Raw genomic sequence first — 25,370 nt, 5'->3', positions numbered from 1 at the left:
CAAATGCCATTGTCAGAAAAAGAGGGTTAACGAGAGGGAAGATAAGAATTATCGGAAATAGAAATTGTGCGGAATACCTGAAGACTTATCGAAAAAAACCTAATATCAACACAGACTCACCTCGGGATCTTCCCAATTGAGCTCCTTGGGCTTTTCATTGGGCAAGACATTCCTGTTCCTGCCCATAAGCTCATCGAGCAGCGCGGCAGCCGCAGCGGCGGCCATTTTATTTTGATCACACTACGGCAATCGTGACTGATTGCGACGTAAATCCACACGTAGGATTCACACGTTGAGAATCTTGCAGTTGCCGAGGATTTGCCGCGAGATGAAAAGAATCTTCTCTTGATGACGAGGCACGGCAGTACGAAGTAACAATTTCGACAATTCGTCTTCTCGACGAGATTCAATCACGAGACACAACACAACAGCAACGCGCTTACAACGTCGACAATTGCGAAGCGAAACTGCACGTGATTGTGCATTTCGCCACTAGGCGGCGAATAAGAGGCTTCGCACAATAAAAGCGACAGAGGACAGAAAATAAGAATTTCTGAACCTATCAGAAATCATGTATTGTGGAATACACAGTTTCTGATAGGTTAAAATTCTTAAGCGGGGAGCACAGACTCATAATGCATAACACATGAGGCATAAGAAAATGAACCAATCAAAGGCCGGTATTGGTAGTCAGATCTTATATTCAAGATCGTCTTAAGTACAGTCTTAAGAAGTCACGAACCAATTAGAGGGCCGTATTAGCGTCTTAAGACGTTACTTAAGACAATCTTGAAATAAAATCGGACTATAAATACCGCCCTAAAGTCCTTTATTTCCTTCCTTTCCGTGAAATAAAGGACTCTGATTGATTGATTTGCTTATGCCTCATGTTTTATGCGTTATGCAAGAGCTACGCTCCCCGCATTATTCTCTGATCTCTGTTTCTTTTATTGTGCGGAGTTTCTAACGTTTTTTATAAAGACACTAGATTTCTAGAGTCATATTTCATTCATAAGCGAAGAGCATAGACTCTTACATAATGCATAATATACAAGACATAAGAAATCCAATCAGAGTTTTTTATTTCGTGAATAGGAAAGGAAACGAAAGACTTTGATTAGTACATTTTTTATACGTTAAGGTAAATTTTCACGAGCTACTCATATCAGCCACAGACGAGATTAAATATTAAAGACCGTCAACTTGTGTGGGCAAATTTTCGGCAGTGTAAAAAGCCCGAAGGTAATTAAAGAATGTCGACATTATCGACAATTGATATAAATTTGCTATTATTAACATAAATATTTGGCTCAAACATTATTAAATTCATGATTTTTTTATTACATAAATGTTCCATAAATAAATATGCATACTTGTAAAGCTATAATATTCTATATATTGCAGAAAAATTACAATTTTTTCTCTGCAGTTATCATCTCTGTTGATAATCAAACTTTAACGATAACATTAAAATTACAAGTTTAAAGAAAAATCGAGTATTATTGAGTTTTAAATGCATAAATACATCTACTAAACTAATAAATCATAAAATTAGTACAATATTATTAGTTTTTAACTTGATTACTTCACAAGGACGCCAACTCCTGTAAGGATGTCGGTTTCTAATAGTATCTTGTCAGTGAACCGGCTGTTTCAGCGATAAATAGAATCACATAGTCAAAATTGACGATGTCAAACGCCCATTTTGATCACGTGATCCTTTTTGTTGCTAAAACAGCCGGTTAGAGTAGCTCGTATAAATTTACTTTTATATAAGAGTTTATACTCCCCGCTTTAGTCAAAACTTAGCATAATGCATAGTGCATAAGGGAATCAATTAATCGAAATTCTTTTTTTCTATGAAATGGAAGGAAAGGAAAGATTCTGATTAGTTAATTCGCTTACGCACTATGCATTATGCAAAAGTCTGTGCTCCCCGCTTAAAGTGCTACATATAGCACGATTATACGAATCAAATATCGATTTATCATCTTCAACCTTGAAAAATGGATGTTGCTATGTATAGTAGTTTACATCCACTTTGTCAGAATAATAAATGCGCGGCAGCATTTTGCGATTACAGGTTTTGTCCTCTCTCAGATTTCTCTTTGTTCTTACATTCGGATTTGGTATAAACTAGGTCTGTGTTTTCCTATCTGGAAAAAAGAGCTTGTCGCCGAAAATGAGCGTCGATCGATATGAAAAGGCATCTTAAGTGGAACGCAGCCTCCACGTTATCCCTTTCATTAAGATGCCTTTTCATGTCAACGTCAAAATAAGTCACGTGATAGGAAATGACAAATATCAAGCGCCAATGTCGATCACGTGACCTGTTTTGACGCTCGAATCGAGCATCAGCATGAAAATGCAGCCCATGCTTCCGCAATAGCTGCCATTTTAATTTTTGCTGCGGTGCGGCACGGACGCGAACGGAGCAGCAGGGAAGAATATGCTCAGAGGTTTCCAAGATGGCGAAGAAAACGCAGGCAGAGAAAACAGCACAGAACGACGAGACCGTCAAGGGCAACGACGATCCGATGAACGACGATGAGGAGCCCAACTTCAGCGATCCGGAAGGCTTCGTCGACGACATCACTGATGAGGGCAAGTATCCACTTGCTTCTCTTTTTTTTTTTCTTTCCCAACCCCATTACAGCGCCAAGACACGTTGCACTTGTTCGAACCTCGCCGTAATCTGGGAATCGATTCTCTATCTTAAAACGAGATGAAAATTTCATCAAGTCGTTCTGCAGATCGGAAATTTCGTAAACTATTAGCGCTCGGTGAGAAAAATAATTTTTCTGCGAAACCGGCGAGGAAAATAATTCTTGTGACGAGATAACACGTGCCGCATGTGGAATGCGCTGTGGAGTGCGCTCGCGCGCACTCACACACACATGTACAGAGGGTCGATTCTGTGTCTTCGAACAAGGTGAAAATTACAAAAGTGAGCGAATCGGTTTTTTTTCCATACTTGAAAATTGCAAAAGTGAGCGATTTCGTTTTTTTTTTTTCCATACTTTTCGAATCAACTGCACACGATGTGATGCTTCGTACACAACGAAAGCTCGCGGCATGTGCTGTCGACTCCATTTGGGCATCAATACTTTGCTGCGGCTTGGACTTTAAGTGCCACGTGCCATCGCATTAAGTCTGTTCGCGTTGCTTGAAATTCCGAAAAATGTTTGCATTTAAAAGAAGATAAAAAGAAAATAAATATATATTCTGTGGACACACACACACACACACACACACACTCTCTCTCTCTCACACTCACACACATTCTCACACTCTTTCAGTTCTTCAACCTCGGACACACACGAATCATCGAGTTACATTTGTCGCGTTAAGATATTGTATGTGCTAATAAACAAACGTTATTATATACTTGTGAATCTGACTTTCCTTCATTACCTACATTTATCATATGTAGCGTACCGCTACAATTCGAACGTTGAAGGGAGAGAAAGCGCAGATGCCGAGTGTAAAGAATGCTATAAGCAACGAACAGATCTAATGGTCTACTTGAAACATGCTTCGGGAAGCATGTTGTTAGCGTTATTATGTTCCATCGTTTATCGTTCATTAGATGTAAAAAAAGGATAGAATAACGCTGACAGCTTGCTTCCAAACACACTTGATATCAATTTGTTTTTTTAAAACATTTTTTTTTAACTCCAAATGACAAGTATATATAAAGGGGTCAACATTTACTCCCCCTCCCCCCTCCCCAAATGTTAACAGAGAAAAAATTAAATTATGAAAATCATTAGACTTGTTCTTGTCGCTGCATTAAAACTTTCTGTCTCGCTTTCGCCAAATTATAAATATGTATCTAAGGCCCAGTTCCACCAATGTAAGATTACTTTCGGTTTATTTAAGTTTCATTTTTCTTATTTTTAGAACCTGAAAAAGATAAGTACATTAAATCAAGATTAGAGTTGAATCTACATTGATAGAAATTAACGTTACTCTTCTAAGAGCTGACGATGGTCTATTGGAACTACTTAATTATGAATCTTTGTCAAAAAAGTTGAACATTTAATTTTTTTATGTTACATCTGCAAAATTGAATTATTATTAAAATACTCTTTCTTGTGCGAGTTGTTTTGATTTTTCAAAATTAATTAGTGTCTTTTAATTATCATCTATTAAATAGATTTTATAAAGCTATAGCTGTGTTACAGCTATCTATAGATTACAGATTTTAGCTTCAGCTCTAGAAGGTTGATTTATAGATTTATAGAAATTGATTTATAGATTCTTAAGTCCGATCTATAATTGCGTAAACGTAGTTGTAAATGGTTGTGAAATGTTGTAAAGCGGAGTTTTAACCTGCTACTCCTGGTTGTAAAACATGTTGTGAAAGATGATTCTTTATCTTTCATGACTACAACTGACTGTGTAAAACGTAAGAGTGAACTAATCAGTGCTATCACGTGTCTACATTATCGTTGTCAATCCTTTTTATCTCGACGTATGGAAATGAGTGCAAAGTGTCCTTTTCATCTTTTTGCCTTCATTTTATGATATATTATATGACGAGTTTAGTATATTACGAGTATGAAACACGGAGAAAGTGTTGTGAGCAATGTTTAATTTGAAGATGAAAGTTCGTTGAATCTTTACTCGATTATAGATTAATATATTATATAACATTCACTGCTACTACTACACCCATAATCTTACGTCTACGCAATTGTAGATCAGGCTTTATATTATTACGAGAATGAACGGTTCGTATAATAATGAATATACGTTTGTATTGTAAACTTACAGAATTGCTCGGTGATATATTAAAACAGAAACCTTCTGAAACGGATGGAGTGGAATCCGTGATTGTTGTGGATAATGTGCCTCGGGTGGAGCCTGACAAATTGGAGAAGCTTCAATCTGTTATCAATAAAGTCCTGGGAAAGTTTGGCACAATAGTCAATCAGTACTATCCAATGAATGAGACCGATGGCAAGACTAAAGGGTTAGTCTAAATTTTTAAAGAATCAAAATTATTTTTGTAAAAAGATATCTTTCAGAATGATTATTGACTCTTGAAATATTTTCTTTCTTTCTGACAGATACATTTTTCTGGAATACAATAATCATTTGAACGCGCTCACCGCAGTCAAGTCCACCAATAATTACAAGATCGACAAATCACATACATTCAAAGTCAATCTTTTCACGGATTTCAAAAAGTTTGAGGATATTCCTGAAAATTGGGAACCGCCGAAGGCTCAGCCTTTCAAGGCTGCTAGCGACTTACACTATCATCTGCTAGAGCCAGACGCTTATGACCAGTTTTGTGTTCTTTGCGGTAATGGAGCAGGTGTGTCAGTGCAAATTTGGCAAAACTCTGCGCCAGAGCCCACTTCACTCGAAGAACGTAACGTAAGTAGTTTTATTTGATTTTGCAGAAATTTCAGCTACGATCTACTTGATGCTACAAATGCTTTGCAGCGACATTTATAACACTAAATGCCGTACTCTCTATTATTCACATAATTTGTTATGCAGCAAAATTAATTAACTTTATTATTACAAAACTGCTACAATCAAACCATTTTTCTCTGATTTCAGCGCTGGACAGAGACATATGTGAAATGGTCACCACTAGGTACATATTTGTCCACGTTCCATAAACTGGGAGTTGCTCTGTGGGGTGGTCCTCAGTTCACCCAGCAAGCTAGATTCAGTCAGCGAGGTGTCGAATGTATTGACTTTTCACCCTGTGAACGTTACCTAGTCACCTATACTCCGCGCACTGATCTTGGACAGGATCAAAAGCGCCTAGTGATTTGGGATATCTTGTCAGGCCAGGAAAAACGATCATTCTTCCCTGATGGATCTTCCGTCTGGCCAATCTTCCGTTGGTCGCATGATGATAAATATCTAGCACGCATGGGAGAGGACATTCTCAGTGTCTATGAGACTCCAGTAAGTATTTTTCAGTTACATTTTATTTTCCTCAATTTGTGATATTTAACTTTAATTATTCTTTTGTTATTTTAAGTTTGTACCCAGATAACTCATATCCCAATTTTGAACTTTGTGTTATCTAGGTAACTTGATAATCACTATAGTTGCATATAATCTTTTAGTCGTTTGGTCTGCTGGACAAGAAAAGCATTAAGATTCCGGGAATCAGAGATTTTAGTTGGTCTCCGACGGATAACGTTCTTGCTTACTGGGTGCCAGAAGATAAAGATGTTCCTGCGAGAGTAACTTTGCTCGAAATTCCTAAGTGAGTCTTGAAATCTAAAATGACATTCAAATTGTTGACATGAACAAATTTTTTTTATTAAAAAATTTTTAATTTGTAGCCGCAATGAAATAAGAAATAAGAATTTGTTCAACGTGGCAGACTGCAAGATCTTCTGGCAAAAATCTGGTGACTACCTGTGCGTGAAAGTCGACCGCTTTGCTAAACGTAAGGAGAAGACAGAGCAAAAATACACAGTAAGTTGATTAATGCTTATCTTTTGCTCGAAGCATAACAATTATTATTATATACATACATACATATATATATAACAATTATATATTTACTATTTTTTAAAATTATGTACAATTTTTCAATACCTTTGGCAAATTTTGAATTCCGAAAACAAGAGAGCGTTTTTTCAATAATCATTATTAAAATATAATTGTTATTATATATAAAGATTATTCGCATTTCACATTACAGGGTATGTCGTATAATTTCGAAATTTTCCACATGAGGGAGAAACAAATACCCGTTGACAGTGTGGAGATAAAGGAGCCGATTCATGCTTTCGCATGGGAGCCGGTTGGTAGCAAATTTGCCATCATTCACGGAGAGATACCCAGCGTAAATGTTAGTTTTTACGAAGTGCGATACGGCCATCAACCTGCGCTTCTCAGTAAGCAACTACACCGCGGAAACTGTTTTTAATTTGTTTACATGATGCAATTAATAACTTACAAGTTCTTGTTTCATTGATTCAAATTTAATGTTTGCAAATTGCTCCTTTTTCAACAGAAAGATTGGAAAAGAAGGCTTGCAATCACCTATTCTGGTCACCATCGGGTCAATTCATCGTCCTTGCTGGTCTAACGACGATGGCTGGTGCTTTGGAATTCATCGATACGAATGATTTCACCATTATGAACTCTACTGATCACTATCAAACCTCAGACGTAGAATGGGATCCGACTGGCAGGTACGTTCAAAACTGTGATGAAATAGCCGCGTAATGTGAGAAGCTAAGCATAGAAGTACAGCAAGAAGTTAACTTTCTCTCTCCTTGATTCATTTTTTAGATATGTCGTCACGGCAGTGTCTAGCTGGAAGACCAGCGTTGATAATGGTTATTGGATATGGACGTTCCAAGGTCGTATTTTGAAAAGAGTCAACCTGACCGCGTTCAACCAACTACTGTGGCGGCCGCGACCTCCGACTCTACTCACTGCGGAGCAGATTAAGGAGATAAAGAAGAACTTAAAGAAATACTCGGCGCAGTTTGAGAGCAAAGATCGCATGCGATTGACGCGTGCTTCAAAGGTGCATTTAATAAGATATATTAAATATTTATCTCCATATCAAATTAAATATTGAAATTGATCAATCAAAAGAAAGAATACCAATATCGTGTTTAATAAAATGTTTTGCTTTGATTGATTAAATTCAATCTATTCTCTAATCTGATACACATAAAAAATAGTTTTCCGATAATATTTTTTTAATATTTCAATATGTTATAAGTTCTAATTTTTACATGCTTGGTTATAAAATAATATAAGAAGACATTAATTTTCTTCTAAAATTCTCATAGGTCTGACAAGTGATTTAACGAATAATTAATTTTCTAGGAATTAATTGAGAAACGTTGCTTGCTGATGAAGGCATTCGAAGAATATCGTACGAAACGTATCGATGAATGGAATAATCAAAAGAAGCGTCGTCTCGAGTTACGTTGCAGTGAGTATATTAAATATATTAAATTATCTATACTGAAGAGATGTATGTACATATTAAATATGTACTTTAATAATTATGAACAAGTGGAAAATTATTGCATTATTAATAATACTGAAAATAAGCAACATAAGCGTTAATAATACTGAAAAACAATATTTCTGATATGACTTGGGAGATTAATCGTCGCCACGTGCACTTTCAGATATTGATACTGATGAGTTGGACTCAGATTCGAAGAACGTAGAGGAAGAAGTTGTTGAATTTTTCGTAAAAGAGGAAACATTCGTAATCGACGACAAATAAACTTCTCTTCCTTGGACAATTGTTAATCGCCGCGCTGATTGCCGGTCTTGGAAATCTCTAAGTGTGAAATAGCGATCTGTTCCTCGCAAAGTGTCGCGATACTTGTCGTTGTAGCGATCAAATATCGCTGCAGTTTATCTTAATCCGTGAATCATGAGTGGCAATAGACAATCAATCGTGCTATCAAACTACTGTTATTGCTACTATTATTATTATTATCACTATCGCTACTGTCATTATTATTTCGCCCGATTTAAAACAATTTTCACATTTTCGATGCTGCACAAGAAGCGTCGGCATCGTAGCAATATTAAATTTTATCACATACCCTACAGGATAGTTTACAAAAAATCGCGTCACTGATTTCACAACTTTTGCCGGCAAATTTACAGAATAAAATGCTAATTTATTACTTACGAAATGAAGTTTAATTTCTGGAATTTGCAGAATTTATAAAAAATGCAAAGATCCCCTAGAATTCAAAATCCTAACATCAGATCCAATCTTTTCTATGTCTCGTAATCGAATATTTTATTATTCTCTGTATAAAAAAATCATGATTTATAAATGAAATCTTTATAAAAAATTGTTTTACAGAACGACAAATCCTATACAATAAAAAAGTCTGATGATAAAAATTCGTGTGGACATTTTCATCGTTCAATTAATTAAATATTAATACGGAATTCTGTAATACGGAATACTTATTAATAATAATATGTTACAGCTATAATTAAATAAGTTTAGAATACAGGATTTGTCTTAAGGCTGTGACATACAAAAAATGTAAAGCAGTAAATGTAAAGAATAAGCAATAAGCGTCAAATCAGTCAAATAGAAATGTAAGGCAATAACGTAAGTAAATCCAAAATGTTGATTTTTTTTACTGCCTACTATTGCTACTTAACTTATATTACTGTTTAAGTTTTTTTATGTCATTGCCTTAAATATTAATACAGAATCCTGTACTTATTGTACAATATGTTACAATTAAAATTAAATAAGTTCAGCATATAGGATTTGCATTTTACAAAGGCATTTTGGCTTTAAAAATAGTAGCGAAAGAAGAGTACAACCGCGCATACCCAGGCTGGTGGTATTCTATCTTGTTGCGAGAAAGTCTTTCTCGTAACAGGTTTAGCATAGGAGAACAGTCGTACCTGTTCTTCATGTAACGCATCTTGCAATTTCTCATTTCTTGTCATTATAGCTATCTGCGTCTCGAGATCCTTATTCACCGATCTGTAACCTAAATCAGTCATATTCATACAATTTAATATTAAAATTAAATAACAAAAATTACAAGAAAAAAATATGACAGGAAGATTAAACTTAAGAAATGAAATGTAATTTTAGTTAAAAATTTTCAAGAGAGATCATTTATTGCAATCACATTAAGATTAAAATTCAAGGTGAGAACTTTTTTTTTTTTTTACCGAAGTTTGGCGAGCCTATAAGAGTTAACGAGGGCTTTTGTTGATCTGGCAAAGTATACCAAAGACCTTTGGCATGATACGTCCATCCCGGTTTGACAAATTCCCATAACGTTATCCTCCTTTGCTGTTTCATTCTCTCACATAAATTATAAAAGGATTTCTCTATTCTGGTATACGCTGCTGGTATCCCTCCGGCAATTCCTTTGGCATCTTGAAGATATATATATAATTGAAATAAAATAATTATTAACTACTGTAATTCTGTTTATTCAGATTTTTAACAGAAGAAAAATTAATTATAATCATACTAAAAAAAACAAACGGTTTTATATGATTCTCTTTAATGTAAAGAAAAATTTATAAAATTGGTTCTTAAAGAATTTATGTTATAACTGTTTTAATATATAGTGAAAACATACTAAAGAAACCATTGGCAGTTGGATGTGCTGTCAAAAAGTGACATGTTGCTTGACAATTTCCAAGCACAGCTTGACTATATTCGGAAGTCAAATTGAAATAACCCGTTGCTAATTTGAGTATAGCTCCTGCTGGAGCAGTTTGTAAAAGCTTCAATGTTATTTCACTATCATGATAAATATTCAGCTGGCCCATTTGAACTAATGGGAATATCCATGTGTCTGCATCTGCATTATTTAAAGATTAAATAATAATCTAATTTGTAAAAATTAATTCTCGAAATAACAATATTCTTTTTAATATTCTTGCTCTGAATTCTAAAATTATATGGTATAATTGCGTGTATAAACCTTTATTGAGATCGGCATTCTTTTCTATTTCATTATATAAAAATATTTGTATCTTGGACGCTGCTTCTTGGGTAAAGCTTTTTCCGAATCCTTTGTAAAAATGACAGTTCGCAGCAGGATTTAAACTCGTATTGCCATCCGGTTGTAATAAAAAGCTGAATTCCATTACTTTCTCGACCAATTTATTATAAAAGTTGCAAAGCTCCTCGCAATCTTTTATAATGAAATATCGATCCTGTCGATTTGTGAAGTAATCATTGCTGAGATTCGCCCTAACAAAATAATTTTTATAATTATATTTTATAAATATATACTATATGTTTCATATTTAAGCTATTCAAATAACTTTGTTATTAAATATTTTAAAACTTTTTTCTTTTTCTTTCGTGTCTGCTGTTAATTTTTGATATAAATTCTTATTTTTTCTTTCTCAATTAATTAATATCAATGACAGTCATAACTCTGGCCTACCCGCTAATGATCAACTCATTATCGATCATATACAGCTTCATATGTTGCAAACCGATGAGCTCATTAAAGCGATCTGGGATTGCTGCTTTCATCACACCACGTAGTTTTGGTGTATGATAGAGGAAAACCTTGCAACAATCTCCGTATTTACCTTTAAGTAGTGGCTCCAACATCTTCCGGGAATTCTGCTTACCTCGGGAAGCTCTCATATAATCTAGTAGGATCCGTACTTTAATATTGCCGCCATTCATGCTAATTGCTTGCTCTATGACATTCACCTATAATAAAGAAACATAAAAAGACTTTCCCAAATTTGTTTTCCCAAAATATCAATTTTAAAAACTAAAGAATTGATTTTACATTTTATTCCTCAATCTTCTTTAAAAATTATTTAATTTTAACTATTAATTTTAAAACCCTTTACTTTTATGTTCACTCTCCTTTGTTTTACGTTTTAACATCACTAATAACTGATTTATATTTTAAATACTAGATAACAGTTTATAATAAGAATTTTACACTATTGAACTATGGAATTTATTTATAATTCGGATTGACATTCAACAACCAATTAGTTAGAGAAGGAAAAAAGTACCTATCATGATTTCTTATACCGAGTGCAGGGATTCAACACACACACACACACACACACACGCGCGCGCGCGCGCGCGCGCGCATACACACACACTGTTAAGTTGAACTAATGTGTAAAACTTCAAGAGTTATCACAGTTAACTCAATTATGTTAAAATAATCTGCGTTTCCATATATTTCATGTATCGCTGTTTAAATTAATCATCGAGATAGTCTTTGCGATTGATTATTTAGAGAATTATATACATACTGAAGAAAGACCTGTGATCTCGAAATGTACGCGAGTTTTTGAATAAATGCATAGTTTATTAATTTAATCTTACATCCTTTGTTAGTTCGTTTATTGACTGAATTTTTGTAAATAAAATAATTATTTGGCCATGTGTGTGTGTGTGTGTGTGTGTTTTTATTATAAATGTTACATTCGTTTCTATTATACTTACCAGTTCAGTTTCCAAGGCGCCAGTACCCAAGTACAAGGAGGCAAACGTGATTCTCTTCTTAGCATGTCTGCATTTTTCTAACAAAGTACTATAGAATGCTTGTGGCTTGTCAATTATAGTGACCTATTGGAAAAAAATATTCTTATTGAGATCAAATATGTCGACAACTAAGTTGCATGCATAATTATTTTACCTTTGAGCTATTCACTGGAAAAGCAGGAGCCGCAGTGCGTAGCCAAGATAACGAATTAATTTCTTCTTGTGTAGGAATATCCAAGTCTCTCAATTTTTCGTCATCCAACATTGCTATTTCCACTTTGCGTCTGATAAAGATCGAATCTATACACGTCTTTACTTCAGCTGCAGTGCCTAGCAATTTCGGTTCGCGAAACCTAAAAACATATGAACAAATAAATAAAAAATAACATAAAATATACAGATAAAATTTGTTCTTTGTATCTAAACTTTTTTCCTCTTCATGTTAAAGAAAAAAAAATAGAAACTATGAATAATAAAGAAATTCAACTAAAAAGAACAAAAGATATTATTAATATGTAATTATTATATTGTAAAATTGAATGACATTATAATTTGCCAATATTACATGTTATTTTTAATACACAAAATAATTATTTTATATATATATAATTATTTATAATATATAAAATATTACAAAATAATATTAAAATTATTAAAAATTAAGAAATTAATTTACTAAATCTTATATGTTTATGTAAACGCCAAAGAAATTCTAAAAGAGAAATAATTTTCTGCTAACATTAATTTATTACAATTAATATCTTATTATTATTATTATTAGCTACTGATTTTGCATATATAGTAGCAATAGTAACATACATTTTTTACTTAAAATGTCAATTCTTTTTTATATAATGAATCGAATGTCAAGTAGATTTGAAGGTTATGCTTCGTTAACCTAGAAATCACGCGAAATATAATGTGACACATAAAAAGCAATAGTGAAATAAATCGCACGTACCGTCTAAAGATTTGCAGAGCCGAGCTGTGCATGAAGAGATGTTATTTTAGATAATAAATACAAAAAGAAAACTGATTGCTCACGTCCCCAAAACTTTGATTTTTACGCAAAACAACGAGATACAGTGAGTGCCACCTGTCGACTGTAATAGACAATTTTAGACAATTCAATTTTGAATTTAGAGTAATTTAAAAAACAAATAAAAATAAGAGGTTATATTAGAATTTTTCCTTCTAACTTTATTCAACAGTGTACACCATTTCACTTTAAGTGAAATGCACATATTTCAGCTATAAAAACATATATGTACAGATATACATTTATCAGCCTGAGAAGAATTATCTTCTGGTTAAAAATACATCGTCAGATATTATAGATATTATAGATAAAATACTATAAAAAAAGCGTTTCAAATTATAATTATTTGTTTGACAGTTTGAAACAGCGAACAGCGAAAGATTTATTTTTTTGTTACTAAATATTTATACTTTATTTCTGATACTTTTTTGCTGCAAAAATTGTTTTATTATTTTTTCGTTTGTTTTTCTTGTCAATGAATTATATAATATTTTTGCATCTAATTATAGATTATCTTCCAGCTTAAAGCTAGGTCGGAGTTCGGAGTAGTGGAAGTTCTGTCGCCAGGTAACGGACATGTACACACGAATGAATACATCTGTACATTTATACGTCAGTACTGTACATTAATTCTTGTAAATAATATTATTAGGATAATTGAGAGTAACATTGAATCAACATGCTGCTAAAATACTTAGGTACCGTTATGCCAGCGCAGGTGAGTGGAATATTGTCATTTTTAAATCAAAAGTTTAAAATCTTGAGATCTTAAAAATCGAGTATCTGCGTATCTGTGAAACGAGTTAATATAAAATAATTATATTTTTTCGAAAATTATTAAGAAATTATTTAGGAATAAATATAGACTTGATTTTAATAAATATATTTTAAAAATTTGTTAGTAACTTTAATGAAAAAATTGAGTGTTACTTTTAACGAAAAAGTAACTTCTTAAATGGAATAGTTAATTTTGTTTATATTAATTGATTAAATGATTCTTAAAAAATAATTTTTAATATTACATATATATGAAGGTCATAGAGATCATTACATGTATAGATAAAAATATTTATATAATATGTTATAATGGGTGTCCGGCTAAACTCTAACAATAATTCACAGGAAGATAGATGGGACTAAACTAATCGAAAAGTCTTGTATCATTTTCTCGCCGGACACTCTCTATATATACAAATAAATATATTTATGTGTAATAAGAGTTGACTATTTTTATATTTAAATGCTATATGTTAGGAGTTGGAAAACAGGGTGATTAGCATAGCATGGTCGCCAAACAACTTAAAGCTAGCTGTGGCATCTTCGGATCGTTCCATTTATCTTTTTGATGAGAACGGTGTAAAGCGTGATAGATTTTCCACTAAGCCTGTTGATCCCAAGGTATTCTACCTTCTATTTTCTAAAGTTGTCCTTTATTGATATTGCTATTTTAGAGATTTAAAAATTTCTGAATTTAAAATTTATATATATATATTAATAACACAATATCTTTCCTTTATCCATAGTTTGGTAAGAAGAGCTACTTGGTGAAGGGAATAGCCTTCTCTCCAGAGTCCACAAAGATTGCAGTTGGCCAAACCGATTGTATTGTATATGTATATAAAATAGGAGAAGATTGGTAAAGAGTGATTTATACAATTTTACAAAAAAAAGAAAAAAAATTAATTGAAATGAATTGTTTGCTAATAATAAAAATTATTTTTCAGGGGCGACAAGAAAGTAATTTGCAACAAATTCCGACAAAGTGCCGCGGTGACTTGCTTGATCTGGCCAGTGGATGGTCCAATTATCGTAGGATTGGCGGATGGAAAAGTACGCGCGGCTATGATCAAGTCGCAGAAGACCCAAACCTTATACACTTCCGACGCTATGACGATAGCTCTGGCTAGCAAGTAAATTAATGCTTAGTATTTTTTGGCTACATTTTTTGTAATATTTCAATTATGTACATCAATCTAATCTCTGAATAAGTTTAAGATAATAATAATGTAAAGGCATATGAGAGTATAACGTTAATAGAGCGTATTTATTGTATATTTTTCTTACTAATAAGTAAATTTCGACTCTTTCTTCAGCGAAATGCTTTTATATAATCCAAAAGGTGAGATCACTTTATCCTAGATGGAAGCTACTCCTGGATTGACAGATCCAAAATGAAAATCTACCGTTGATGTTGAAATTCATTGTTAGGAGGAAGTGATTCAATAAATAAAATTGCAGATTATATTTACAAGAATTTGATCGGTTGAATAAGTCTAACATTCTTGTTAATGCGTAGTCAAACTAAAATATGTGTTGCTCATTTGAAATAAATTTTGCTGAGTGCTTCGAACGAGCAACACATATTTTAGTTTGACCACGTATTAACAAGAATGTTAGACTTATTCAACCGATCAAATTCTTGTAAATATAATCTGCAATTTTATTTGTTGAAGGATACTTCCTAACATGAATTGCAACATTAACAGTGGATTTTCACTTTGTATCTGTCAATCCAGAAGTGGCTTCTATCTAGGATGAAGTGATCTCACTTCTTGGATTGTACAAACGCGTTTCGCTGAAGAAGACTAAAAAAAGAGTCGAAACGTACGAAATCTATACTTATTAGTAAGAAAAATATAATAAATAAGCTTTATTAACCATGTTATACTCTCATATGTCTTTACATTATTATTATTAAATTCGAGAGTCACAGAGATATCATTTATTAAGTTAAAAATATTTTTTCAGAAATTAAAAAAAAATTTTTAAAATATAACAAATATTTTAAAGCATTATGTAATATTATGAACATTTTTGTCATCAAGATAAACTTGTAGTTTATTGAAATTGCTATTTTTGCAATTTCTAACTTTAAAATTTCTAATAAGTAAATCTTATTTTTCATAATATAAGATTTACTTGATATTTTCGCAACGTCTATAGCCGGTATTCATAAGTCAATTCTTATATTCAAGACCGTCTTAGGTTCTGTCACCGCATTAGCGACTTAAGACATTACTTAAGACGGGATTTTAAAATAAGAATCGAATACCGGTCTATGAATCTTAAATTTTCGATATCAGAATATAAGATTTACTTATATTGATCTTTCTCGATTTATAGCGTCCGCGGTAGCGGCTTCCTATCAGGCCATGCCGACGGTAGCATTATCCGGTACTACATTGTTGAAGACGGTAACGCGGAACCATCGGGACGCGTATGTGTTCATGGAGTGCCTCCTTATGCTCTAGCGTGGCCACAATCGCATATCTTAGCAGCAGGTTGCGACAAACGGCTGACCATGTACGACCCATACGGCAAGCCGGTCAAGACCTTCGATTTCAGTCGGGATTTCCAAGAGAGGGAGATCACTGTCGCCTGCTGTAGTCCAAGTGGCCAGAGCGTCGCTGTAGGCTCCTGGGACAAGGTGCGCATATTCGATTGGTCGCCACGAAGAAGTATCTGGGAAGAGACCAACGTGCGCGACTTGCCCAACTTCTACACCGTCACAGCGCTCTCCTGGAGACGAGATGGTTCGAAGCTGATAGTTGGCGGATTGTGTGGTAGCGTCGAGCAGTTTGAAACTATTCTGAGGTGGCTGAAACTTGGAATTGTTAAATACTTTACGTTTGAATATTTTTTAAATTTTGTTCTTTTGCATCTTTCTGTCCCTATGATTATAAAAATCCATATAAAAATCGAAATTACTTGATTGATAGAATTAATGCATAAATCTTGTTTTATTTTATTTGCAGAATAACTTGTTATTGAAGAGTAGACGATCAATCTGATGTCATCAGTAGAAACTATTTGATCGAGATATTTATCGTTATGAATTTCATCTTTCAGACGCACAGTGGTACGCGGTAGTCACGAGGTCGCCTACGTGGGTCCCAGCCAGGTAGTGATCCGGCCTCTGAGCGACTCTTCGCAGCGACCTATCGTCATCAGATCGCAGACGGGTCTGGAGATCGAGGACGTGCGTGTTTTAGGACGCAGGGACAACAATGTGGTGGCTCGGACGGCACGCACTTTGTTAATCGGCGATATCGAGCTGGGTTTGATCAGCGAGATCCCATGGGAGGATCGATCTGGCGGCGAGAAGTTTTTCTTCGAATATCCGGTTGTATGTCTAATCTTTTGCTCTGGCGAACTGACGATTGTTGAGTACGGCCAAAACGAGGCTCTTGGTTCCGTGAGAACAGAGGCGGTGAACCCGCATGTAGTCAGCGTGCGCGTAAACGAACGACTCTCATCTGGCGGAGGTGACAACAAGAAGTTGGCCTACTTGCTGGATCCGAGAACTGTTCGCGTGATTGATCTGCTATCCGGTGCGACTATCAGCATGATCGTTCACGATGCCCGCATCGATTGGCTGGAGCTAAGCGAGGCTGGTCATAAATTGCTATCACGCGACAAGCGAGGTCGTCTTTGGCTTAGCGATGACGAGGGTGACAAGTAATTTTATGAAGTAGTGTGAAGTTATGAAATTCTTCTTAGATCTTCTTATTCTAATTATTCCTTATTTTATGATATCGCAGAGTCTTGCTGGTGACAGGGGTATCTTTTGCATCTTGGGTGACTGGTAGCGATGTTGTTGTCGCTCAGACAGGTCAAACCTTGGCCGTTTGGTACAACGTGGACGCGCCAGAAGCAATTACGCTCACATCGATCAAGGGCGATGTGGTAGACATTGTCCGAGAAGATAATCGAACGTCCGTGATGGTGGAAGAGCACGGCGGTATCAAAGTGGCACATCAGTTGGACGAAGGACTGATCGAATTCGGCACTGCGTTGCATGACAATGACTTCGGAAGAGTCATCCTGTTCCTGGAGAACATGGGAGACGGTCCGCAAGTGGAGACCATGTGGGAGAACGTGGCCAGGAACGCAATGAATGAGAGAAAGCTCGATATAGCTGCCAGATGCTACGCTGCGATGGGCGATGTGGCTTGCGCGAAATTTCTGAAAGAGATCGCCGAGGTTTTCTTCTTTTATAATTTAATACCTCTACCCCTTTCGAGACACAGTAGCATGTTTCTGTTTTTTTCTTTCATGTTCCAAGATTGGTGAAAAATACGCTAAAGAGACAGGCAATGAGCCAATGGCCAATCCAGAATGCTGGGCTCGACTGGCCGTACTAAATGGTGACCTGAAAACTGCTGAAGCGATCTATTTGGAGCAGAATGAACTGGATAAAGCATTGGATATGTATCAGCGTTACTGGCGCTGGGAAGATGCCTTAAATTTGGCTGAAAGTCGAAGCTGGAGTGGTTTATCAGAATTGCGGGACCGTCACTTAGCTTGGTTGCTGGACACTGGCCAAGCGGCTCGCGCGGCCTCCATCATAGAAACTACGAATCCTAGGAGAGCTGTCAAGCTTTATCTTGAGGCTCGCCGTCCTGGACGAGCCGCCAGATTGATACTTGCCGACAATGAATTGCTAGAAGATGAAAGAATCGTCGAAGAAGTAATTAGTGGCCTCAAGGCCACTGACCTCGCTGAACTCGCTGGAGAACTATTGGAAAAGACTGGCGCCGGTTCCGAAGCAATCAAATGTTATTCCCAAGCCGGTGTCTTTGCCAGAGCCCTCGACTTAGCACGCAAAATCGACCCCACCTTGGTGGTCGAACTCGAAAGGGATTGGGGAAAACATTTATCAGAGAATGGTCATTATGACGCCGCTATCAATCACTTCATCGAGGCAGGCGAGACGGTATTAGCATTGAAGGCCGCTATTAATGCGCGACAGTGGAGAAAAGCTTTACAAATTATTCAGGTGCAGTAGTAGTAATCTGAACATACACTACTGCTCATGGATTCATGGAAGTTTAGACATCCGCATAAATTTTATCGAATAATCGTATAAGAAATTAGACATTATAAAACAGCAATTGTATTATTTTAAAATATATTTTTTTACATGATCATTCGATAAAATTTATGTGGGTGTCCGAACTTCCATGAGCGCGTAGTGTATGTTTTATAATTATTTGTATATCTACTTCTATTATCTTCATTTTTATTAGATTTGTTTACTATATTTTTTTTTACTACATTTTTTTAGGTGATTGAAGACGATAATCCAGAGATTCGTCAACAATGTGAAAAACTGGGCGAATACTTCTCATCAATAGGTGAACGGAGCTTAGCGGAGAGTCTCTTCATACGCGCCGAAAATGCTCAACGCGCCGTGGAGATTCACATCCAATCTGGTGACTGGATACGTGCGCACCAGGTAGCTCAAGAACACATGAAGAGTGACGAAGCCAATCAAGTGCTGGCAAAGCACGCCGAGAGTCTGCAGCAGAATGGCGAGCTCCGTCACGCCGAGTCTCTTTACGTCGCGATTGGTGATCATGATGCGGCAATTGCTATGTATCGCAAAGCAGGAAATCGCAGTGATATGGTCAGATTGGTCGCACAGCATCGACCAGATTTACTTCAGACTACTCATCAGCATCTGGCAAGAGAGCTAGACGCAGCTGGCAAGGCGAGAGAAGCCGAAGAGCACTTCCTAGGTCAGTTTTAAAGACTTGAACCAACCATAATTCTAATAAGAAAGTGATGTTTTCTTCAATGAATGAATTTAATTTTACATAAAAATTGCTGCGATCAATCATCCGACTATGCAACTCTATAATATTTTTCTGTTATTATACAAACACTTATAATCAGTATGGACGCATAAAAAAATTAAAATATTTAATTTATAATTTACTTAGTTTGTGTATAAATATAAATTGTAATTCTACCTTAGGTGCCGGTGACTGGCGCGGAGCGGTTACAGCTTACAGATCTGCGAACATGTGGGAGGATGCGCTGAGAGTTGCCAAGAAAGCTTCGGGAGAAAAGGCAGCACAGCAGGTTAAAATTTATACAACTTGAGGAGCGTTGTTGTTTCATGGGTTGCGTTCAACAGAAAAAATATCTCTGCAACTTGTAAGATTTTTTAATATGATTTATTTTCGTTCTTAGTTCCTCACGAACCTAAATATATAAACCAATCATATTAACAAATTTTACAATAGTTGCAAAACTTTTTCTGCGCAATCATTTATTTCTCTCTGTTAACACGGAGCTTGATCCCCCCCCCCCTTTTTTTAGGTTGCTTTGATGTGGGCTCGAACGTTGGCTCCAGAATTAGGTGCGAGACTCCTGATGCGACTCAGTTACTTAGAACCTTGCCTGCAATTGGCATGTGAAGCTAATTTGTTTGACTGGGCTCTGGAGATCGCCAAATATGGTACTGTGGATCAGAAAAAGGAGGTTCACTACCGTTACGCAATGGCGTTAGAAGATGAGGGTCGTTTTGTCGAAGCCGAGAAAGAATTCGTGCAGGCCGGCAAAACTATGGAGGCAGTACAGATGTACATCCATACCCGCGACTGGGAGTCTGCCGAGGACGTCGCACGATCGCACAGCCAGGAAGCAGTGGCGCAGGTCTTGATCGCCCGAGCCGCCGAGGCTGCCGAAGGGCAAGACTATGCTACAGCAGAGGCTCTTCTTCTGAGGGCCCACAAACCAGAAATGATAATAGAGCATTATAAGGTTGGTCTCTCCCCCAGATTCCCGTGAGAAGTTGAAAAAAATTCTTCCAGAGATTAATAATTATGTTGATGCTTATATACGAAGGAAGTATCTCTGCTTCTTCTATTTAATATCTAATTGCATGATTGAAATCTTCTCATTTCAGACAGCCGGAATGTGGTCCGAGGCACTGCGAGTGTGTCGAGAATATTTGCCGAGTCAGGAAGCAGCACTGCGCAGAGAGTTAGGTCAGAGAAGCGCGGGATTGGATGGAGCAAATGCATTGGAAGAAGCTCGGAAGTGGCTTAATCTCGGGGAAGTGCGACCTGCTTTGGACACCTTGATTCTGAACCCGCAGGCGCCGAGATCATATCTCATCCGTGCGGCTGACATCCTTTTACATCAGGCGGATCCCGAAACGGCGGCGGAAGTTGGCGGTGATCTGGGTGAACGTTTGTTTTCCGTTGGTGAACACGCGCTTGCCGCTCAGGTAGTTTTTTCCATCTTATTATCAACGATTCAACTATTCATTAAAGAGATGCGTTTGATCGGAACAAGTTACTGACGTTTGATTGAATAGTTTACTCTAGCTTCCTTACTCTCTGACTTCTTCTGACTACTTGTTCCTTTCTCTCTTCGTTTCGATAAAAAAATTCAGTTTTTTGAATTGTGTAAAATTAGCTCAATCAGTATTTTAAATTATCGAAATTGTGGGAAAATGGCATCATGAAGTTTCCAGAGAAATGGAGAAAATTGATAGAGCAGAAGTGGCTCGTATATACTTCAGTAAATTGCATTGTTCATAATTAAATAAAAAGGAATGAAAAGAACTTTTAGGACAACTTAATGTCTATAATTTATGATGACTTGTATGTTGTAGGTGTTTCTTCAAGCGGATCGATTAAAGGACGCAGTGAGTTCACTAGTGACTGTTGGCGAATGGGATCGCGCGCGACGAATTGTCCGCGAGCTCGCTCCTGATCTCGAGCCATACCTAGAAGAAAAATATCAGGACGCCATGGCGAACGAAGGCGAAATAGAACGGCTGGCGGAAGTGGACGGTAATGCCGCTCTCGAGGTGATGGCACGCAAAGGTCAATGGAGTCAACTGTTCGATGTCGCGAGCTCGCAAAGCCCGGAGGTGCTGCATAAATTTGTGGCACGACGTGCCGCACAGTTGCTAAAGAACGACGCCGCGCCGCAGGCACTGCAGCTTTACGCGCAATACGGCGCACCCGCGATTTCGCAGAACTTTAATCTGTATCTGCAATTGGCAGAGAGCATCCTGAATGCAGCGCAGCAAGATTACAGGTACAATATCTTGTGATTTCCTGGAGAAAATTTTTCTTGGAAATTTTTATATAATTTTTTTAGGATCTGTATGTAAATTTTGATTAGTGTTGTCTTATACTTTTGATTTCTTCACGTTATTCGCGAGTAACCAATTCCAGATACTTGGCTCAACTCCGTGACGTTCTACACAGTCTCTACCGCTCATCATCGTCCTCCGACAAATTCGAGCATCTTCTGAAAGCCGCTCATTTCTCAGCGGTGAAGCACGGTTGCCGTTCATTTCCGGCGCTTTCTGGCGTTGTGGTCAAGACATCGGTCAGTCTCCTGCGATACACCGACATTCTTCACGCTGACAAATGCTACTACGAAGCTGGTATGGCAGCCCGTACCGCTGGTCTTTTGAGCGAAGCCTTCGTCTTTCTTAATCATTTTCTCGATCTGGAAGAGTGCATCGAAGAGGAAGGTGACGGTAACGTTCTAGACGTGGACGATCTACGTATCACTGACTTTCCCCTAGAAGTTCCACTTCCGGAAAAACTCGGAATCGCAACGGATCAACGAGAAGAAGCGAGAGAGTGGGTATTAGCAGTATCTATGGACCAAAAGATCGAGCAAGGTCTACCGGTCGATCAGAGAGGTGTTTACGTCGGCTCCCTAACGTCGCCGACAAACTCCGGCGCACCTCTTCAGCAATGCGTAATCACGGGATATCCAATGCGCGGTCCGGTTGTCAGATTCGAAGAGACCAACTGTGTAGCTGATCGCGACGACTGGACCAAGTTGATCAATACAGCCAGACAGGCACCACCTGATTCGCCGCTAAACGACATTTTAGTATTTCTTCAGGATTGGTGCGGCACAGCACCTAAGTACTCGTTTTAAAAATAAAAGTTTTAATAGAAGGTTAGTGTAAATAAAAAATAATATGAAAAATTAAAAAAATTTAAAACAACTTGCAGATTTTTAGATAAGTTAAAATAAATGTAATGTAATAATAAGTATGTTAATATATACAAATAATATCTATATGCGTCTATACCCTTAATTCTTTGAAGATAAGAGCTTTCTATAATAAAGAAACTTAATCTTCGATTAAAAAAAAAAATAATATGATTACCATGAAACTTGGTTTTAAGAGGATTGCTGAATTTGAATGTCATTTCAAAATGAATAATAAAGGAAACTTTAATGTCACAAGATTCGTAATTAGAGTTTAAAAGTCAATTTGAAAATCAATGCTTGCGTAGACTGATAAGCTTCAAATTAAATGAAATTAGAAATTTGATGTTATTTTTCGCGACTAAAAATTTCCTAAAATCAAGTTTTATGATATAATTAGATTATTTTTTATTCCGTCTACCGTATTAGATTCATCATTTTTAATTTTTAATCTCAGATTTAGATAAAGCATTATAATAAATTATCTCATAGGCTAAGTTTTATAAAAATCGAACCAGCAGTTTATAAAATAAAAGACAGTATAACTCCCAAATGAAGTCGCTCGTTTGCAAAAGATTAAAAGCCACGTAATGGCATTATGGGCAATGTATTTCATTTAGTCGAGATTTAAATCATCTTCAGAAAGAGATTTATATTCCTCATAAGATTTAATTATTCATAATATTTATTTATTATTTTCTGCTTCAAATATGTCTTCGAAAAGGAGAAAATTGTTACAGAACAGTGTTAATTTGTCAAATTATTTATTAATGTTTCTTTCAGTCAGATACTACGTTCGTCCTGCAGGGTAACTCATGAAGGGATTTGAGAGGATGGGCAACCGCAGATGATAATTAACCGCTTAGCAAATATGCTCGGCTTTAGCGCATTCCATAAGCCAAAAAGCCACCCGTGGAATTTGGTGGTTCAAAGTAACGCAAATATACCCACACGTACGTGCGTGCACGTACACACGACGCGCGCTTCATATTGACTCGAAATCATGAACGAGCTTAATACATGTCGCAAGAGAGAAGAGACACGCCATATTGTTAATGTTTAATATCCAACAGCGACAGTCGCAGCAAGAGCGCATTGCTTGCATTATGTCATTTAAAATAATCCTTATTATATTAATCAAATAAAAATGTTATTAATAATCTATTTATTTTATTAATAGATAACTATTTTATTAATAAAAAGAGATAAACGATTGAAAAACATAAGAATATTACAAAAAAGTATTTTGCTTATATTATTATAAAAATTAAGGAAACTAATGTAAAAATATTTATTTTTTACGTAACAAATGTTAATACACTTTTACTTATTGTTATTTTCATAACGTCTCATTATTTCGTATAATTAAGCAATGAATTAAGTTAAATTGAATAATTAAGCAAAACTACGAAAAGTGAGAGAGTTGAGAAAGTAATAAAAATTGTAAAACTATAAAAAAGAGCTTCAAAGAAGAGAAAGAATTAAACAAATACAACTTGAATATTCTACGAGCAAATTTTCGTTAATGTATTTTCTACCTTATAAAGCGAGAGCAAAGAAATCTGCTTGAACAAAATCAGATAAAATAAAAAGAGGGAGATATATGTATATACAACGCATCTTGCGGCTACGTTAATTCCCGCGTGGTCGACACCTTCGATTTTCCGATAATTACCGCATAATGGCGCCTATACAACTTTCAGACGCTTTAAGCGGTCTGAAAAGGTACCGTGGGGAGAAAAAAAGGGAGCAATGAGAAAACGCAGTGTGCCCGTCCAGACCGACCCCGATCCTTGCTTGGGAACTCGTGAAAGCGTTCGTTGATCACTGCCATTAAACGCTCTGCGATTAATTTAAATAAATGCGCCGCCGTTATGAGAGGGGAACACTTACCTGTGAGGGATGGTGGATATTCAAATGCGGACTTCTTCGCTGAAAAGTCGCCGAGGACTAATCTTCTGACGGATCGCGGGATTTCCTCCTAAAATATTCCTACGAAGAACTAGAAGGGATGGGGATGACTTAATTCCGGGATTATGTACCAGAGTGACTTGGAAAATATCGAATGTTTAAAGTTGTTTCAGTCTTGTCTGCAGTAACTTAATTTCATCTACAAGATCAAATAAAAGTCTTAAAAGTATGAGATTACGTGAAATTATCACACTGATAAATTATCGATATATATATATAGAATTTTGTCTTGATTTTTTATACATACATATCAATTAAAAGTATTTTGTAGAATGGTAACATATACAACTTTGGCCATAAACAACCCTCAATTTATCGCATTTTTACACATAAAAAATCCTCAATTTATAGCATTTTCTTGAGAAAAGTGATAATATAAAAACCAAAAATCGATTAACAAAATATTAAATTGTTATATTGTAAAAATATTGTTCTTCAATAAAACTTGTTTAATTCATTTTTTAGTTACATATAAAATATTTATGTTAATTTGTAGGGGTGCTTTATACTAATTATGGACAAGATTGTATAATATACATATATATTATATGTATATAGGCCTAATTTATATCGTACACTTGGTATGGGTACTAACTAGTAACTTTC

At 35.9% G+C, this 25,370-nt stretch overlaps 4 protein-coding genes across 7 annotated transcripts in view; 2 read left to right on the top strand and 2 right to left on the bottom strand.

Annotated features, from left to right (window-relative positions):
• The window catches only part of LOC108750243 (luc7-like protein 3), a 4,517-nt gene extending 4,066 nt beyond the window's left edge, over nt 1–451 (bottom strand). For all 4 annotated transcript variants that reach the window (XM_018489581.1, XM_018489580.1, XM_018489582.1 and 1 more), the window contains exon 1: nt 121–451. In XM_018489581.1, coding sequence (XP_018345083.1) covers nt 121–225 — 105 coding nt within the window. In that variant the 5' untranslated portion in view covers nt 226–451. The remainder of the gene's footprint in view (nt 1–120) is intronic.
• Nucleotides 452–2,387: 1,936 nt separating this feature from the next.
• On the top strand, nt 2,388–8,755 carry LOC108750241 (eukaryotic translation initiation factor 3 subunit B). The gene is made up of 11 exons (XM_018489577.1): nt 2,388–2,604; nt 4,780–4,978; nt 5,076–5,388; nt 5,578–5,934; nt 6,099–6,241; nt 6,321–6,456; nt 6,686–6,881; nt 7,001–7,181; nt 7,282–7,522; nt 7,831–7,939; nt 8,142–8,755. The coding sequence occupies exons 1-11, from the start codon at nt 2,469–2,471 to the stop codon at nt 8,240–8,242; spliced, it is 2,112 nt and encodes a 703-aa protein (XP_018345079.1). The 5' UTR covers nt 2,388–2,468; the 3' UTR covers nt 8,243–8,755.
• Nucleotides 8,756–9,267: 512 nt separating this feature from the next.
• Nucleotides 9,268–13,051, bottom strand: LOC108750242 (CDP-diacylglycerol--glycerol-3-phosphate 3-phosphatidyltransferase, mitochondrial). Its single transcript, XM_018489579.1, has 8 exons — nt 12,954–13,051; nt 12,147–12,345; nt 11,954–12,076; nt 10,917–11,194; nt 10,446–10,717; nt 10,098–10,322; nt 9,679–9,888; nt 9,268–9,491 (listed from the first exon to the last, which is right to left on the bottom strand). Exons 1-8 carry the CDS (start codon nt 12,983–12,985, stop codon nt 9,289–9,291), a joined length of 1,542 nt encoding a protein of 513 aa, XP_018345081.1. The 5' UTR covers nt 12,986–13,051; the 3' UTR covers nt 9,268–9,288.
• A 646-nt stretch (nt 13,052–13,697) lies between these two features.
• LOC108750232 (intraflagellar transport protein 172 homolog) lies at nt 13,698–23,830 on the top strand. The gene is made up of 15 exons (XM_018489563.1): nt 13,698–13,749; nt 14,286–14,429; nt 14,555–14,667; nt 14,756–14,941; nt 16,155–16,625; nt 16,881–17,489; nt 17,573–18,014; nt 18,097–18,810; nt 19,099–19,552; nt 19,792–19,898; nt 20,139–20,582; nt 20,728–21,051; nt 21,442–21,872; nt 22,013–22,757; nt 23,577–23,830. The coding sequence occupies exons 1-14, from the start codon at nt 13,711–13,713 to the stop codon at nt 22,734–22,736; spliced, it is 5,202 nt and encodes a 1,733-aa protein (XP_018345065.1). The 5' UTR covers nt 13,698–13,710; the 3' UTR covers nt 22,737–22,757; nt 23,577–23,830.
• Nucleotides 23,831–25,370: the final 1,540 nt, after the last annotated feature.

This window comes from Trachymyrmex septentrionalis, unplaced genomic scaffold (genome assembly GCF_001594115.1).
Source record: "Trachymyrmex septentrionalis isolate Tsep2-gDNA-1 unplaced genomic scaffold, Tsep1.0 scaffold34, whole genome shotgun sequence".
Taxonomy (NCBI): Eukaryota; Metazoa; Arthropoda; class Insecta; order Hymenoptera; family Formicidae; genus Trachymyrmex; species Trachymyrmex septentrionalis.
The sequence above is the reverse complement of the archived record's forward strand: the minus strand, read 5'-3'. Positions and strand labels throughout refer to the sequence as shown.

What these genes read in the sequence shown, in the direction of transcription:
- LOC108750241 (XM_018489577.1), top strand. Translation starts at nt 2,469, where the DNA reads ATGGCGAAGAAAACGCAGGCAGAGAAAACAGCACAGAACGACGAGACC. An exon ending in ACTTTGCTCGAAATTCCTAA is followed by an intron (nt 6,242 to 6,320) that starts GTGAGTCTTGAA and finishes TTTAATTTGTAG; the next exon opens with CCGCAATGAAATAAGAAATA. An exon ending in GATTGACGCGTGCTTCAAAG is followed by an intron (nt 7,523 to 7,830) that starts GTGCATTTAATA and finishes TTAATTTTCTAG; the next exon opens with GAATTAATTGAGAAACGTTG.
- LOC108750242 (XM_018489579.1), bottom strand. Translation starts at nt 12,985, where the DNA reads ATGCACAGCTCGGCTCTGCAAATCTTTAGACG. An exon ending in GAATGCCGATCTCAATAAAG is followed by an intron (nt 10,323 to 10,445) that starts GTTTATACACGC and finishes TAAATAATGCAG; the next exon opens with ATGCAGACACATGGATATTC. An exon ending in TATAGGCTCGCCAAACTTCG is followed by an intron (nt 9,492 to 9,678) that starts GTAAAAAAAAAA and finishes TGACTGATTTAG; the next exon opens with GTTACAGATCGGTGAATAAG.
- LOC108750232 (XM_018489563.1), top strand. Translation starts at nt 13,711, where the DNA reads ATGCTGCTAAAATACTTAGGTACCGTTATGCCAGCGCAG. An exon ending in CTAAGCCTGTTGATCCCAAG is followed by an intron (nt 14,430 to 14,554) that starts GTATTCTACCTT and finishes CTTTATCCATAG; the next exon opens with TTTGGTAAGAAGAGCTACTT. An exon ending in GAGAAAAGGCAGCACAGCAG is followed by an intron (nt 19,899 to 20,138) that starts GTTAAAATTTAT and finishes CCCTTTTTTTAG; the next exon opens with GTTGCTTTGATGTGGGCTCG.